The sequence below is a fragment of the Oncorhynchus mykiss genome, chromosome 3, assembly GCF_057628025.1.
Source record: "Oncorhynchus mykiss isolate SJ-2025 chromosome 3, ASM5762802v1, whole genome shotgun sequence".
In the NCBI taxonomy this organism is placed as follows: domain Eukaryota; kingdom Metazoa; phylum Chordata; class Actinopteri; order Salmoniformes; family Salmonidae; genus Oncorhynchus; species Oncorhynchus mykiss.
In genome coordinates, this window is record NC_143024.1 from 11291606 (window position 1) to 11309188 (window position 17583).

Sequence of the window (17583 nt, forward strand, 5' to 3'; positions counted from 1 at the left end):
AGAATTTGTTCTTAACTGCCTTGCCTAGTTAAATAAAAACGTTATGATTATCAATCTAATCCATCATACAGTCAATTTCCTCTGTCCCATAATCTGTATCTTTGTAGAGGAACTGTGGATTACACCCCAGAGGCTGATATACAATTTATTTTGATAAAGACTCAAGATTCAAATGTCTGGGTTTAGTAAAAAAAATTGTAAGAAGGGGAAAGAATGATATTTCTTGTATGACCAACTGACACAAGTTAGTGATGGTGAATTTTTAACACAGAGCCAACCATAGAGATCCTATTAAATGTGTATTCTAATTCCTAATTCTATGGGGAAAACACTGGTCAACAGGAGGATGGCCACAACAGAACCTCCAGGCAGGCAGCTGTAATATTGCCATGGCAATGGCCTACATTCCACACCAGGACCTACCCACTACCCAGTGCTGGCTGGGTGGCCCTCTGTTGGGCCTAGCTGGGCCTCTCTCTCTATATGAAGGATGAATACAAAGCCACCCTCACTCACATGCTGATTATAGACTGACAGTGTAAGAATATAATTATTTGTGTTAAGAATTCAGGAGCATAGGCTATACTGAAAAGATTTGGCATGGGTCCTCAGATCCTCAAAAAGTTATACAGCTGCACCATCGAGAGCATCCTGACTGGTTGCATCATCGCCTGGTATGGCAACTACTCGGCATCCGACTGCAAGGCGCTACACAGGGTAGTGCGTACGGCCCAGTACATCACTGGGGCCAAGCTTTGTGCCATCCAGGACCTCTATACCAGGCAGTGTCAGAGGAAGACCCTAAGAATTGTCAAGACTCCAGCCACCCAAGTCATAGACTGTTCTCTCTGCTACCACATGGCAAGCGGTACCGAAGCAAATCTAGGTCCAAAAGGCTGCTTAACAGCTTCTACCCCCAAACCATAAGACTGCTTAACAGCTTCTACCCCCAAACCATAAGACTGCTTAACAGCTTCTACCCCCAAACCATAAGACTGCTTAACAGCTTCTACCCCCAAAACATAAGACTGCTTAACAGCTTCTACCCCCAAACCATAAGACTGCTTAACAGCTTCTACCCCCAAACCATAAGACTGCTTAACAGCTTCTACCCCCAAACCATAAGACTGCTAAACAGGTCATCAAATGGCCACCCAGACTATTTACATTGAAACACCTTTTTTATGCTGCTGTTTATTATCTATGCATATTCACTTTATCCCTACCTACATGTACTGTATATGTTTCCTCAATTACCTCGACGAGCCTGTACCCCCGCACATTGTCTAACCGGTACCCTCACACATTGACTCGGTACCAGTACCCCCTGTATATAGCCTCTATAGTTATGTTATTGTGTTTCTTCAAAAATAAAACTTTTATTGTGTTTGTATTATTATTATTTTTTAATTTACTTTAAAAAAGACTCTTCATTATTGCTTAAGCTTGTAAGTAAACATTTCACTGTAAGGTCTGTTGTATTCGGCGCATGTGACAAATAACGTTTGAATTGATTTTTTAAATATTTTTGAGGATACTCAAAAGAACTGAAGAATCGATCACTGCGGGACTGTCTTTATGTCCAGAAAAAACGGATTTAACACCATCTGTAAATACACACTGCTTTCATTCTTTTCAATCATTATCCAACCAGCTGCATGCAGCCTGGTCCAGGCCGATTGACGAAAGCCTCTGAATAAGTACTGAGTGATCCATAGTGTCGGAGGCTTTAGACGGGTCAATAAAAGAGGCCGCACAGTGTTTCTTCTTATCCAAACAATTAAGAAAATAATTTAAAACCAAAGAAGTAGCAAAGATGGTGCTTTATTTAATCTGGTCTGAAACCTGACTGGTGTACATTTAGAATACATTTCCTAGTTAAAAAGGATATACATTTAGGTTTTCCAAGGATTCTAGAATTTTTGCTTGGCAAGAGAGTCTGGAACTAGTTCAATAAAGATTTAGGTCACACAGATCGCCACCTTTGTGAAGGAGTTTATGGGCCACCTTCCAGATCCCCGGGAATTGTACCAGGAATAATTGTAAGGTTAAGAATAATAGTTATTATTCTGCATTCAGAGGAGCAGAAAGCTGCAACAAGAAAGGATCAAGCAAATGAGCCGCAGTGGATGTTTTTTTTTTAACATCAATCTTGTGCAAGACGTCCTGCACATCACAAGTGGAAAGCTGTTGAAATGAAAACAAAGATTCACTAGAGATTGACAGAATTTCCATTGAGCCAATTAAAGTCTGGGAGAGGGGCAGGCAGTCGACCGGTTGACCAGGGTCAACTGAACCACGACTTATTTTAAATAAAAAGCCTTCCAAGATCAAATGAAATGTTTATTTTTTGCACCCCTGCGTATTTGCTCAGTTAACAAGGTGCCAATGTTGAACAAGGCAACCATATAGTTTGATGTTTTATTTTAATTGAAAAACATTATAGAGGCCTGATTGTTGATCATGATGTCCTGTGACATTATTGCAGGCTTTTCAGCCTTATAATTTGATATAATTTTGCCTTCTACTTTTGCTCTGGTAAATGTATAGGTTTAAAAAAAAATACATATTTTATAAGATATTCTGATGATATTAGTGTGTTATTATTGTGCACATAATTTAATACAGTAGGCCCCAGTAGCCTGCCTATTTGCTCAGATGTTCAGGCCATGAATCGATGCGCTCAGCACTCCCTTCTAAACCTTTGAGAGTAGCTACTAGCTAGTCCTATGAATCGATTTCCGAACCACGACAACACAGCGTGAAACAAAAATGGAGCAATCGGTTGGTTCACTGCAGGAACAAGCATTAAAAAGGAAAGAAAGACTTAAAGCTTTGAGAGGTCGACAACTTCAAGTGAGTATCACCCAGCAATAACAATGTCTGTGTTGTAAACAGTACAAACATAGAATTAGCTAGCTCGCTACCAGCTGTTTGAGTTAGCTAGGTAACGTTAGCTAGCTGATGGAAAGAACAGGAGCTAGTTACACACAGCATTGCTCTTGACATTCGTTTGAAATGTACATAGCTAGCTAACGTTATTAACTGGAAGCTCAAATAACAGATTCTACATGGTTAGCTAGTTAGATAACTACTAGGCTAGCTAACTAGCTGTCTGTATTTAGCTTGCTATGCTAGTTAGCTAGTTGTGAACTGATGGTGAAATTAGCTAGCTAGCTATGATGGGATAATTTACTCAAACATGTTAGTTCATTAATCGACTGTTGATATTAGCTGAGAATTCTCAACTTTGTTCTCTCGGGGTTGTTTTGATAACTGGTCATGGGATTTGCAAGCAACAACCTGTCTAAATGACTATCGCCCCTTAGTAAGCACATCTGTAGCCATGATATGTTTTTGAAAGGCGGGTCATGGCTCACATCAACACCATCATCCCAGACACCCTGGACCCACTCCAATTCGCATACCGCCCCAACAGATCCACAGATGACGCAGTCTGTTCATGTGAGAATAAATTGACTAATGTCACAGTGCAGCGTTCAACACCATAGTGCCCTCCAAGCTCATCACTAAGCTAAGGACCCTGGAACTGAACACCTGCAACTGGATCCTGGACTTCCTGACGGGCCGCCCCCAGGTGGTGAGTGTAGGCAACAACACATCCGCCATGCTGACTCTCAACTCGGGGGCTCCTCAGGGGTGCGTGCTTAGTCCCCTCTTGTACTCCCTGTTAACCCACAACTGCGTGGCCAAGCACGACTCCAATTCCATCATTAAGTTTGCTGATGAAACGGCAGATGATCACCTACGACTATGAGACAGCCTATAGGGAGGAGTTCAGAGACCTGACAGTGTGGTGCCAGGACAACAACCGCTCCCTCAATGTCAGCAAGACAAAGGAGCTGATCGTGGACTACAGGAAACAGAAGGGCCAAGTACACCCCCATTCATATCGACAGGGCTGTAGTTAAGCGGGTTGAGAGCTTCAAGTTACTTGCTGTCCACATCTCTAAGAGCTACAGAGGATAGTGCGTACGGCCCAGTACATCACTGGAGCCGAGCTTCCTGCCATCCAGGACCTCTATACCAGGCGGTGTCAGAGGAAGCCCCTAAAAATTGTCAGACTCCAGCCACCCAAGTCATAAACTGTTCTCTGCTACCGCACTGTAAGCGGTACCAATGCACCAAGTCTGGAACCATCAAATTGTATTGGAAACACATATTTAGCAGATGTTATTGCAGGTGTAGCAAAATGCTTGTGTTCCTAGCGCCAACAGGTAGTATCTAACAATTCACAACAATACACACAACCTAAAAGTAAGAATGGAATTAAGAAATATATAAATATTAGGACGAGCAATGTCGGAGTGGCATTGACTAAATACAGTAGAATACAGTATCTACATATGAGATGAGAAAAGCAGTGTGTAAACATTATTAAAGTGACTAGTGTTCCATGATTAAAGTGGCCAATGTGTCCATATCTATGTATATAGGGCAGCAGCCTCTAAGGTGCAGGGTTGAGTAACCGGATAGTGATGGCTATTTAACAGTCTGATGGCCTTGAGATACAAGCTTTTTCAGTCTCTCGGTCCCAGCTTTGATGCACCTGTTCTGACCTTGCCTTCTGGATGATAGCGGGGTGAACAGGCTGTGGCTCGGGTGGTTGATGTCCTTGATTATATTTTTGGCTGTAACATCGGGTGCTGTAGATGTCCTGGAGGGCAGGTAGTGTGCCCACCACCCTCACCACCCTCTGGAGAGTCCTGTGGTGGTGGGCGGTGCAGTTGCCGTATCAGGCGGTGATACAGCCCTACATAAGGCTCTCAATTGTGCATCTGTAAAAGGTTCTGAGAGTCTTAGGGGCCAAGCTACATTTCTTCAGCCTCCTAAGGTTGAAGAGGCGCTGCTGTGCCTTCATCACCACACTGTCTGCATGGGTGGACCATTTCAGATTGTCAGTAATGTATTTTTATTGTTATTTAAAAACATATTATTTAACTAGGCAAATCAGTTAAGAACAAATTCTTATTTTCAATGACGGCCTAGGAACAGTGGGTTAACTGCCTTGTTCAGGCAGAGAATCCCAGTGGAAAGAAGGGAACCGGCCAATCAGAGACAGCAAGGGCGGTTCGTTGCTCCAGAGCCTTTCCGTTCACCTTCCCACTCCTGGGCCAGACTACACTCAATCATATGACCCACGGAAGAGATGAGTCTTCAGTAAAGACTGAATGATGCAGAAAAATTAATCCATGCTTTTGTCACTTCTAGGTTAGACTACTGCAATGCTCTACTTTCCGGCTACCCGGATAAAGCACTAAATAAACTTCAGTTAGTGCTAAATACGGCTGCTAGAATCCTGACTAGAACCAAAAAATGTGATCATATTACTCCAGTGCTAGCCTCTCTACACTGGCTTCCTGTCAAAGCAAGGGCTGATTTCAAGGTTTTACTGCTAACCTACAAAGCATTACACGGGCTTGCTCCTACCTATCTCTCTGATTTGGTCCTGCCGTACATACCTACACGTACGCTACGGTCACAAGACGCAGACCTCCTAAAAGTCCCTAGAATTTCTAAGCAAACGGCTGGAGGCAGGGCTTTCTCCTATAGAGCTCCATTTTTATGGAACGGTCTGCCTACCCATGTCAGAGACGCAAACTCGGTCTCAACCTTTAAGTTCCTCTGCTGCTGTTGATACGGTCCCAAACTAGAGGGCGTCTCAGGAGTAATTCAAGATGGAGTTCTCACTACCTAAGAGCTCTGTGTGATGATCCCATTTGTATCCTACAATGCATTTTATATCATCACACTTTTTTTCTTTGTAGCTAGCTGGCTGGCAGATGCTTTGTTCAGTGTGGCCCCTCGACATCTGGCTAGTCATCATGGGTCCTCAACTCATAGCTACATAATACGACACCAGTGTTTCCCTGCTAGGGATAGGCCCCTCGACATTTAGCTAGTCATCATGGGTCCTCAACTTATAGCTACATAATACGGCACCAGTGTTTCCCTGCTAGGGATAGGCCCCTCGACATTTAGCTAGTCATCATGGGTCCTCAACTTATAGCTACATAATACGGCACCAGTGTTTCCCTGCTAGGGATAGGCCCCTCAACATCTGGCTAGTCATCATGGGTCCTCAACTTATAGCTACATAATACGGCACCAGTGTTTCCCTGCTAGGGATAGGCCCCTCGACATTTAGCTAGTCATCATGGGTCCTCAACTTATAGCTACATAATACGGCACCAGTGTTTCCCTGCTAGGGATAGGCCCCTCGACATTTAGCTAGTCATCATGGGTCCTCAACTTATAGCTACATAATACGGCACCAGTGTTTCCCTACTAGGGATAGGCCCCTCGCCTAAAAGAGTTTGGCTTTTATCAGTTACACACACACACACATACTGTATGTAGTCTACCAGTGTTACTGAGTGCGACCAACACAACCAAAGTCCACTTTACAGCTTCCTCCTTCTTGACCCTCAGTCCTGTTGTTTACATTGGTATTTTGTTCTCCTGCAGCAAACGTCCTCCAAATGACACCACATGTGTTGTTTGTTCCAAGGTCAAGCAAGCCACCGTTATTGGCCGTTAATAAGACTTGGTCACCCTCCCAAATGGCACCCTACGCCCTATATAGTGCACTACTTTTGACCGGGGCTCTGTTGAATAGGTTGCCATTTGCAACACAATCAGGGAATGTCCTTCAGTGTGTTTGGCTGAGCCAGCCAGTGACAGCCCCGTAGTGGGCTTGTCCCAGCAGCCTGGCTAGTCTTGATGAACGGCTGTTGACATTCCTGCAGCATGTGATTGTTGTACTGTACCGGAGAATGAGTCCTTTTGGATTGTTCCAGCTGGTGGACAGGAAGCCTCTCCAGGAAAACGCAGGACTGGGAGGAGTCCTGCTAGTCCTCATTGTTATGCTCTGTGACTTGGGTCACGGTCAACAATATTCTGATATTTAAAAAAAAAAAACATCAATACTTTTTGTTTACATGTGTATGTTTTATGGTGACATGTTTTCATACAGGGAACCACGCCTGTCCTGTGGCCTGGTTAGTTGTACTAACTCCTGTCTTGTGGCCTGGTTAGTTGTACTAACTCCTGTCCTGTGGCCTGGTTAGTTTGACTAACTCCTGTCTTGTGGCCTGGTTAGTTGTACTAACTCCTGTCCTGTGGCCTGGTTAGTTGTACTAACTCCTGTCCTGTGGCCTGGTTAGTTGTACTAACTCCTGTCTTGTGGCCTGGTTAGTTGTACTAACTCCTGTCCTGTGGCCTGGTTAGTTGTACTAACTCCTGTCTTGTGGCCTGGGTAGTTTGACTAACTCCTGTCTTGTGGCCTGGTTAGTTGTACTAACTCCTGTCTTGTGGCCTGGTTAGTTGTACTAACTCCTGTCCTGTGGCCTGGTTAGTTGTACTAACTCCTGTCTTGTGGCCTGGGTAGTTTGACTAACTCCTGTCTTGTGGCCTGGTTAGTTGTACTAACTCCTGTCTTGTGGCCTGGTTAGTTGTACTAACTCCTGTCTTGTGGCCTGGTTAGTTGTACTCCATCCACAGTTTGCAGAAGAAGTGAGAGTCGTGTTAGTGTCCTGGAGAGAAGTGGGTGGCGTGGTAGTGTCCTGGAGAGAAGTGGGTGGTGTCCTGGAGAGAAGTGGGTGGTGTCCTGGAGAGAAGTGGGCGGTGTGTTAACCTTGAAGATGTGATCCTTATTCCTTACTGTCTAGTAGGGACGAGTGACTCAACTCTTAAAACAAACTCAATGGGGGGACTGAGCCATTTGGGGAATTTTAGATTCTCCCTGACTGCTTTTTTTGGAGGTTGTTAGATCTCAAAGATTATCTTATTAAAACATACATACATACTACTGTTCAAACGTTTGGTGTCACTTAGAAATGCCCTTGTTTTTCATGAAAACATACAAGAATTAGTTGCAAAATGAATAGGAAATATAGTCAAGACGTTGACAAGGTTAGAAATAATGTTGTTTTTTTTTAATTGAAATAATAGTGTCCTTCAAACTTTTGCTTTCGTCAAAGAATCCTCCATTTGCAGCAATAACAGCCTTGCAGACCTTAGGCCTTCTAGTTGTCAACTAAGGTCATCTGAAGAGATTTCACCCCATGCTTCCTGAAGCACCTCCCACAAGTTGGATTGGCTTGATGGACACTTCTTACGTACCCTACTGTCAAGCTGCTCCCACAACAGCTCAGTAGGGTTGAGATCCAGTGACTGCTGGCCACTCCATTATAGACAGAATAGCAGCTGACTGCTTCTTCCCTAAATAGTTGTTGCATAGTTTGGAGCTGTGTTTTGGGTCATTGTCCTGTTGTAGGAGGAAATTGGCTCCAATTAAGTGCTGTCTACAGGGCGTTGCAAAAATGGAGTGATTCCATCATCACCCCCAGACCATCTCCTTTTACCCTGTACAAATCTCCCACTTTACCACCACCAACGCACCCCCAGACCATCTCCTTTTACCCTGTACAAATCTCCCACTTTACCACCACCAACGCACCCCCAGACCATCTCCTTTTACCCTGTACAAATCCCCCACTTTACCACCACCAACGCACCACCAGACCATCTCCTTTTACCCTGTACAAATCCCCCACTTTACCATCACCAACGCACCCCCAGACCATCTCCTTTTACCCTCAACAAATCCCCCACTTTACCACCACCAACGCACCCCCAGACCATCTCATTTTACCCTGAACAAATCTCCCACTTTACCACCACCAACCCACCCCCTGACCATCACATTGCCTCCACCATGCTTGACAGATGGCGTCAAGCACTCCTCTAGCATTTTTTCTGGGTCTCATGAATGTTCTTTGTGATCCAAACACCTCAAACTTAGATTTGTCTGTCCATAACACATTTTTCCAATCTTCCTCTGTCCAGTGTCTGTTGTTTTGCCCATCTTAATCTTTTCTTTTTATTGGCCAGTCTGAGATATGGCTTTTTCTTTGCAACTCTGCCTAGAAGGCCAGCATCCCGGAGTCGCCTCTTCACTGTTGACGTTGAAACTGGTGTTTTGCGGGTACTATTTAATGACGCTGCCAGTTGAGGACTTGTGAGGCATCTGTTTCTCAAACTAGACACTCTAATGTAGTTGTCCTCTTGCTCAGTTGTGCACCGGGGCCTCCCACTCCTCTTTCTATTCTGGTTAGAGACAGTTTGTGCTGTTCTGTGAAGGGAGTAGTACACAGCGCTGTACGAGATCTTCAGTTTCTTGGCAATTTCTCACATGGAATAGCCTTCATTTCTCAGAACAAGAATAGACTGACGAGTTTTAGAAGAAAGTTCCTTGTTTCCGGGCATTTTGAGCCTGTAATCAAACCCACATGCTGATGCTCCAGATACTCAACTAGTCTAAAGGACAGTTTTATTGCGTCTTTAATCAAACAACAGTTTTCAGCTATGCTAACATCATTGCAAAAGGGTTTTCTAATGATCAAATAGCCTTTTCAAATTATAAACTTGGATTAGCTAACACAACGTGCCATTGGAACACAGGAGTGATGGTTGCTGATAATGGGCCTATGTAGATATTCCATTTTTTTAAATCAGCTGTTTCCAGCTACAATAGTCATTAACAACATTAACAATGTCTACACGGTATTTCAGATCAATTTGATACTTTAATGGACAAAAATGTGCTTTCTTTCAAAAACAAGGACATTTCTAAGTGACCCCAAACTTTTGAATGGTAGTGTAAATATAATATATATATATTAGGTCCATTATCTTTTCTGCATACTTTATATCTGGTTTTAGTGATTTTAAGTTTACACTGAAAACATTTGACCATCCTAAAAAGTATATAATTATTTATTTAAATTATTTTGCAGTGGCGGCCATGATTTAGTAGCGGTGCTGCTAACAGCTCTGCTAAATGCACGCTGTTACCCGGTGTTTGTCACCTCAGTAGCCTGGTGTTTTGTCACCTCAGTAGCCCGGTGTTTTGTCACCTCGGTAGCCTGGTGTTTTGTCACCTCAGTAGCCTAGTGTTTTGTCACCTCGGTAGCCTGGTGTTTTGTCACCTCGGTAGCCTGGTGTTTTGTCACCTCGGTAGCCTGGTGTTTTGTCACCTCAGTAACCTGGTGTTTTGTCACCTCAGTAACCCGGTGTTTTGTCACCTCAGTAGCCTGGTGTTTTGTCACCTCAGTAGCCCGGTGTTTTGTCACCTCAGTAGCCTGGTGTTTTGTCACCTCGGTAGCCCGGTGTTTTGTCACCTCGGTAGCCTGGTGTTTTGTCACCTCAGTAGCCTGGTGTTTGTCACCTCAGTAGCCCGGTGTTTTGTCACCTCAGTTGCCTGGTGTTTTGTCACCTCAGTTGCCTGGTGTTTTGTCACCTCAGTTGCCTGGTGTTTTGTCACCTCAGTAACCTGGTGTTTTGTCACCTCAGTAACCTGGTGTTTTGTCACCAGTAACCTGGTGTTTTGTCACCTCAGTAACCTGGTGTTTTGTCACCTCAGTAACCTGGTGTTTTGTCACCTCAGTAGCCCGGTGTTTTGTCACCTCAGTAACCTGGTGTTTTGTCACCTCAGTAGCCCGGTGTTTTGTCACCTCAGTAACCTGGTGTTTTGTCACCTCAGTAGCCCAGTGTTTTGTCACCTTTTAATAGCCCGGTGTTTGTCACCTGACAGGTGAGAGATGGAGAGGACGGGGAACCAGACAGGAAGAGGGACCGGGCCGAGGAGGAAGCTGAAGAGAAGCGACACAGGTTAGTTTCTCCTACGTCCTTTTCATTAGTACGGAAAACAAAAACAAGCATTTCATGTTGGACAAGTTCAGGTAGTCAGTCAGTTTTTGTTCCAGATGGGTGCCTATAGTGAATTAGACCAAGGTCTCCCAATGCACCTCATCCTCCCAGTCAGGTGTCCTGTGTTCAGTGTTTACTCTGGGTTGGAGTAGGTGTCCTGTGTTAAACAATAGCTGCACACACATCCTGCAGTTGACTGGGCTCTGTGTTTCAGCTGCAGGAACAAGAGCAGCCATCTCTTCCTCCCTCCCACACGACAGACGCTTTTTTCCATTGTTTATGTTTAATGATAGTCCCGGCAGCACTGGGCTGGCAGTGCACTCACAGGCTGGCCATTGCAAATCCCTCTTCTGCGTTCCAAATGACACACTATCCCCTATTTAGTGCACTGCTTTTGATAAGAGCCCTATGGGTGCTGTGTGGGATGCAGCCTGGGTTTGTGGGTTTTGTTTTGTGGGTCAAACTCAGGAAGTACTTCTGAAGAGAGTGGAACAGTACCGGCCGTGGTATGGACGCTGGTTACAAAACACTTTGCTACTTGGGAAATGTTTTTTCCACCCCTCTGTTAGTCTTCTGAGACAATATCTTGTGACCAGCCATGTAGTTATTAAAATTGCATGGGAGCTCAGATTGCAGGACAGCGGTATCAAAGACCAAGATGGCTGTGATGCAGCAGACGTGGTTGTCCTCCATGTCTTCCTGTTGCTTTCATGTAGCCTGATTGATTATGAACAGTTCCATTTTCTCCCATGTTCTGACAACTAGGGCCAGCCTGTAGGTTACTGCTACTGTAGGTCCATGGAAAGTACAGTGCATTCTGAAAGTATTCAGACCCCTTGACTTGTTCCACGTTTTATTACATTACAGCTTTTTTCTTAAGGTTTAAAAAAAAGAAATTATACCAATTTATCAACACACACTACCCCATAATGACAAGGCAAAAACAGGTTTGTAGAAATGTTGGTCAGTTTATTAAAAAGAAAAATCGGAAATATCACGTTTTACATAAGTGTTCAGACCCTTTACTCAGTACTTTGTTTAAGCACCTTTGGCAGCGATTACAGACTCCAGTCTTCATTTACATAAGTATTCAGACCCTTTACTCAGCACTCTGTTTAAGCACCTTTGGCAGCGATTACAGCCTCAAGTCTTCTTGGGTATGACGCTACAAGCTTAACACACCTGTATTTGGGGAGTTTCTCCTATTCTTCTCTGCAGATCCTATCAAGCTCTGTCAGGTTGGATGGTGAGCGTCGCTGCACAGCTATTTTCAGGTCTCTCCAGAGATGTTTGATCAAGTTCAAGTCTGGGCTCTGGCTGGGCCACTCAAGGACATTCAGAGACTTGTCCCCAAGCCACTCCTTTGTTGTCCTGTTGGAAGGTGAACCTTCGCCCCAGTCTGGAGTCCTGAGTGCTCTCCAGCAGGTTTTCATCAAGAATCTCTCTGTACTTTGCTCTGTTCATCTTTCCCTCGATCCTGACTAGTTTTCCAGTCCCTGCCGCTGAAAAACATCCCCACATCATGATACTGCCACCACCATGCTTCACCGTAGGGATGGTGACAGGTTTCCTCCAGAAGTGACGCTTGGCATTCAGGCAATCTCGTTTCTCATGGTCAGAGTCCTTTAGGTGCCTTTTGGCAAACTCCAAGCGGGCTGTCATGTGCCTTTTACTAAGGAGTGGCTTCTGTCTGGCCACTCTACCATAAATACCTGATTGGTGGAGTGCTGCAGAGATGGTTGTCCTTCTGGAAGGTTCTCCCATCTTCACAGAGGAACTCTGGAGCTCTGTCAGAGTGACCATCGGGTTCTTGGTCACCTCCCTGACCAAGGCCCTTCTCCCCTGATTGCTCAATTTGGCCGGGCGGCCAGCTCTTGGAAGAGTCTTGGTGGTTCCAAACTTCTTCCATTTTTAAGAATGATGGAGGTCAGTGTGTTCTTGGGGACCTTCAATGCTGCAGAAATTTTTTTGTACCCTTCCCCAGATCTGTGCCTCGACACAATCCTGTCTCGGAGCTCTATGGACAATTCCATCGACCTCATGGCTTGGTTTTTGCTCTGACATGCACTGTCAACTGTGGGACCTTATATAGACAGGTGTGTTCCCTTCCATGTCCAATCAGTTGAATTTACCACAAGTGGACTCCAATCAAGTTGTAGAAACATCTGAAGGATGATCAATGGAAACAGGATGCCCCTGAGATCAATTTAGAGTTTAACAGCAAAGGTTCTGAATACTTACATAAGGTATTTCTGTTTTTAATTCTTAATACATTTGCGAACCTGTTTTCGCTTTGTCATTACGGGGAATTGTGTGTAGGTTGATGAGGGAAAACAATTATTTAATCAATTTAGAATAAGGCTGTAACGTAACAAAATGTGGAAAATGTCAAGGGGTCTGAATACATTTCGAATGCACTGTAGCTCTGAGCTGACTGCTTTGAGCTGTGGTGGACCAGAGTATGTCAGCATTCCAGCCTGGATCCACACAAGTATTGACCTGCCTGTTGGTTGACTGCTAACTCTGATAGATGCCTCACCCCCAACAGGCTCTCTGCTGTCTCCTCCAGCTAACCTAGCCTACATCTCAACACCCAGACCTATCCCCAACAGGCTCTCTGCTATCTCCTCCAGCTAACCTAGCCTACATCTCAACACCCAGACCTATCCCCAACAGGCTCTCTGCTATCTCCTCCAGCTAACCTAGCCTACATCTCAACACCCAGACCTATCCCCAACAGACTCTCTGCTGTCTCCTCCAGCTAACCTAGCCTACATCTCAACACCCAGACCTATCCCCAACAGGCTCTCTGCTGTCTCCTCCAGCTAACCTAGCCTACATCGCAACACCCAGACCTATCCCCAACAGGCTCTCTGCTGTCTCCTCCAGCTAACCTAGCCTACATCTCAACACCCAGACCTATCCTTGTCTCCTCCAGCTAACCTAGCCTACATCTCAACACCCAGACCTATCCCCAACAGACTCTCTGCTGTCTTCTCCAGCTAACCTAGCCTACATCTCAACACCCAGACCTATCCTTGTCTCCTCCAGCTAACCTAGCCTACATCTCAACACCCAGACCTATCCCCAACAGACTCTCTGCTGTCTCCTCCAGCTAACCTAGCCTACATCTCAACACTCAGACCTATCCTTGTCTCCTCCAGCTAACCTAGCCTACATCTCAACACTCAGACCTATCCTTGTCTCCTCCAGCTAACCTAGCCTACATCTCAACACCCAGACCTATCCCCAACAGGCTCTCTGCTATCTCCTCCAGCTAACCTAGCCTACATCTCAACACCCAGACCTATCCCCAACAGGCTCTCTGCTGTCTCCTCCAGCTAACCTAGCCTATATCTCAACACCCAGACCTATCCCCAACAGGCTCTCTGCTGTCTCCTCCAGCTAACCTAGCCTACATCTCAACACCCAGACCTATCCCCAACAGGCTCTCTGCTGTCTCCTCCAGCTAACCTAGCCTACATCGCAACACCCAGACCTATCCCCAACAGGCTCTCTGCTGTCTCCTCCAGCTAACCTAGCCTACATCTCAACACCCAGACCTATCCTTGTCTCCTCCAGCTAACCTAGCCTACATCTCAACACCCAGACCTATCCCCAACAGACTCTCTGCTGTCTTCTCCAGCTAACCTAGCCTACATCTCAACACCCAGACCTATCCTTGTCTCCTCCAGCTAACCTAGCCTACATCTCAACACCCAGACCTATCCCCAACAGACTCTCTGCTGTCTCCTCCAGCTAACCTAGCCTACATCTCAACACTCAGACCTATCCTTGTCTCCTCCAGCTAACCTAGCCTACATCTCAACACTCAGACCTATCCTTGTCTCCTCCAGCTAACCTAGCCTACATCTCAACACCCAGACCTATCCCCAACAGGCTCTCTGCTGTCTCCTCCAGCTACCTTATAGCCTATATCTCAACTAGTGGTTAGAGCGATGGGCCAATAACCGAAAGGTTGCTGGATTGAATCCCAGAGCTGACGAGGTTAAAATCTGTCGTTCTGCCCCTGAACAAGGCAGTTAACCCAGTGTTCCCCGGGCGCCGAAGACGTGGATGTCGATTTTAAGGCAGCCCCCTTAACCCAACCCCTGTTTCAGAGGAATCCCTATTCAAAGGCATGTTCTCAGGCTTTCAACACTGATCCATGCTCCAATCACTGTTCACTCCCTCAGGAGGAATCCCTATTCAAAGGCATGTTCTCAGGCTTTCAACACTGATCCATGCTCCAATCACTGTTCACTCCCTCAGGAGGAATCCCTATTCAAAGGCATGTTCTCAGGCTTTCAACACTGATCCATGCTCCAATCACTGTTCACTCCCTCAGGAGGAATCCCTATTCAAAGGCATGTTCTCAGGCTTTCAACACTGATCCATGCTCCAATCACTGTTCACTCCCTCAGGAGGAATCCCTATTCAAAGTCATGTTTTCAGGCTTTCAACACTGATCCATGCTCCAATCACTGTTCACTCCCTCAGGAGGAATCCCTATTCAAAGGCATGTTCTCAGGCTTCCAACACTGATCCATGCTCCAATCACTGTTCACTCCCTCAGGAGGAATCCCTATTCAAAGTCATGTTCTCAGGCTGTGTTCCCAATAGTGCACTATTCCGTATATAGTGCACTACTTTTGACCAGGGCCCTATATAGAGAATAGGGTGATTTGGGATGCATACATTGAGGGTTAGGTTTTCTCCTGTCTTTGGGCTCAATCCGTCTATCCTACAGAGATGTCACCCAAGCTCGCTAAGAATTCCACCAAGAGGGCCCTTGATGATCGATGACAATCTATCGTAGCATGTGGGACACCAGCTCTCTCCTCAGCTGTTATCTGCTGTGCTGGAGACAGACCCATTGAGCAGATGGAGAATGCTAATGAGATGTGTTCAGCAGAATAAAGGGAGGCCTTATTCCCTGACTGGTATAGTAACCTCCAGAGATAACAAACCTCCAGAGATAACAAACTATAGCTGTGTTTGGTTTAGGCCTGTAGAATGTCTCCTCTTGTCAGCTGGTTCTGCAGTAGGACCTAATACATGTGGTTTAGACCTGTAGACTGTCTCCTCTTGTCAGCTGGTTCTGCAGTAGGACCTAATACATGTGGTTTAGGCCTGTAGAATGTCTCCTCTCGTCAGCTGGTTCTGCAGTAGGACCTAATACATGTGGTTTAGGCCTGTAGACTGTCTCCTCTTGTCAGCTGGTTCTGCAGTAGGACCTAATACATGTGGTTTAGGCCTGTAGAATGTCTCCTCTTGTCAGCTGGTTCTGCAGTAGGACCTAATACATGTGGTTTAGGCCTGTAGACTGTCTCCTCTCCTCAGCTGGTTCTGTAGTAGGACCTAATACATGTGGTTTAGGCCTGTAGACTGTCTCCTCTCCTCAGCTGGTTCTGTAGTAGGACCTAATACATGTGGTTTAGGCCTGTAGACTGTCTCCTCTCCTCAGCTGGTTCTGTAGTAGGACCTAATACATGTGGTTTAGGCCTGTAGACTGTCTCCTCTCCTCAGCTGGTTCTACAGTAGGACCTAATACATGTGGTTTAGGTCTGTAGACTGTCTCCTCTCCTCAGGTCCCTCAGCTGGTTCTGTAGTAGGACCTAATACATGTGGTTTAGGTCTGTAGACTGTCTCCTCTCCTCATCTGGTTCTGTAGTAGGACCTAATACGTGTGGTTTAGGCCTGTAGACTGCCTCCTCTCCTCAGGTCCCTCAGCTGGTTCTGTAGTAGGCCCTAATACATTTGATTTAGGCCTGTAGACTGTCTCCTCTCCTCAGCTGGTTCTGTAGTAGGACCTAATACATGTGGTTTAGACCTGTAGACTGTCTCCTCTCCTCAGGTCCCTCAGCTGGTTCTGTAGTAGGCCCTAATACATTTGGTTTAGGCCTGTAGACTGTCTCCTCTCCTCAGCTGGTTCTGTAGTAGGACCTAACACATGTGGTTTAGACCTGTAGACTGTCTCCTCTCCTCAGGTCCCTCAGCTGGTTCTGTAGTAGGACCTAATACATGTGGTTTAGGCCTGTAGACTGTCTCCTCTCCTCAGCTGGTTCTGTAGTAGGACCTAATACATGTGGTTTAGGCCTGTAGACTGTCTCCTCTCCTCAGCTGGTTCTGTAGTAAGACCTGATACATGTGGTTTAGGCCTGTAGACTGTCTCCTCTCCTCAGCTGGTTCTGTAGTAGGACCTAATACATGTGGTTTAGACCTGTAGACTGTCTCCTCTCCTCAGGTCCCTCAGCTGGTTATGTAGTACGCCCTAATACATGTGGTTTAGACCTGTAGACTGTCTCCTCTCCTCAGGTCCCTCAGCTGGTTCTGTAGTAGGCCCTAATACATGTGGTTTAGACCTGTAGACTGTCTCCTCTCCTCAGCTGGTTCTGTAGTAGGACCTAATACATGTGGTTTAGACCTGTAGACTGTCTCCTCTCCTCAGTTGGTTCTGTAGTAGGCCCTAATACATGTGGTTTAGACCTGTAGACTGTCTCCTCTCCTCAGGTCCCTCAGCTGGTTCTGTAGTAGGACCTAATACATGTGGTTTAGACCTGTAGACTGTCTCCTCTCCTCAGCTGGTTCTGTAGTAGGACCTAATACATGTGGTTTAGACCTGTAGACTGTCTCCTCTCCTCAGGTCCCTCAGCTGGTTCTGTAGTAGGACCTAATACATGTGGTTTAGACCTGTAGACTGTCTCCTCTTCTCAGGTCCCTCAGCTGGTTCTGTAGTAGGACCTAATACATGTGGTTTAGACCTGTAGACTGTCTCCTCTCCTCAGGTCCCTCAGCTGGTTCTGTAGTAGGCCTTAATACATGTGGTTTAGACCTGTAGACTGTCTC

The 17583-nt window shown here is 45.7% G+C and overlaps 1 protein-coding gene across 1 annotated transcript in view; it reads left to right on the plus strand.

Moving 5' to 3' along the window:
- The first annotated feature begins 2646 nt into the window (after positions 1-2646).
- The window catches only part of LOC149984347 (coiled-coil domain-containing protein 12-like), a 28941-nt gene continuing 14004 nt past the window's right edge, over positions 2647-17583 (plus strand). Inside the window, exons 1-2 of the mRNA XM_090220611.1 lie at positions 2647-2856; positions 10619-10695. Coding sequence (XP_090076737.1) covers positions 2773-2856; positions 10619-10695 — 161 coding nt within the window. The 5' untranslated portion in view covers positions 2647-2772. The remainder of the gene's footprint in view (positions 2857-10618; positions 10696-17583) is intronic.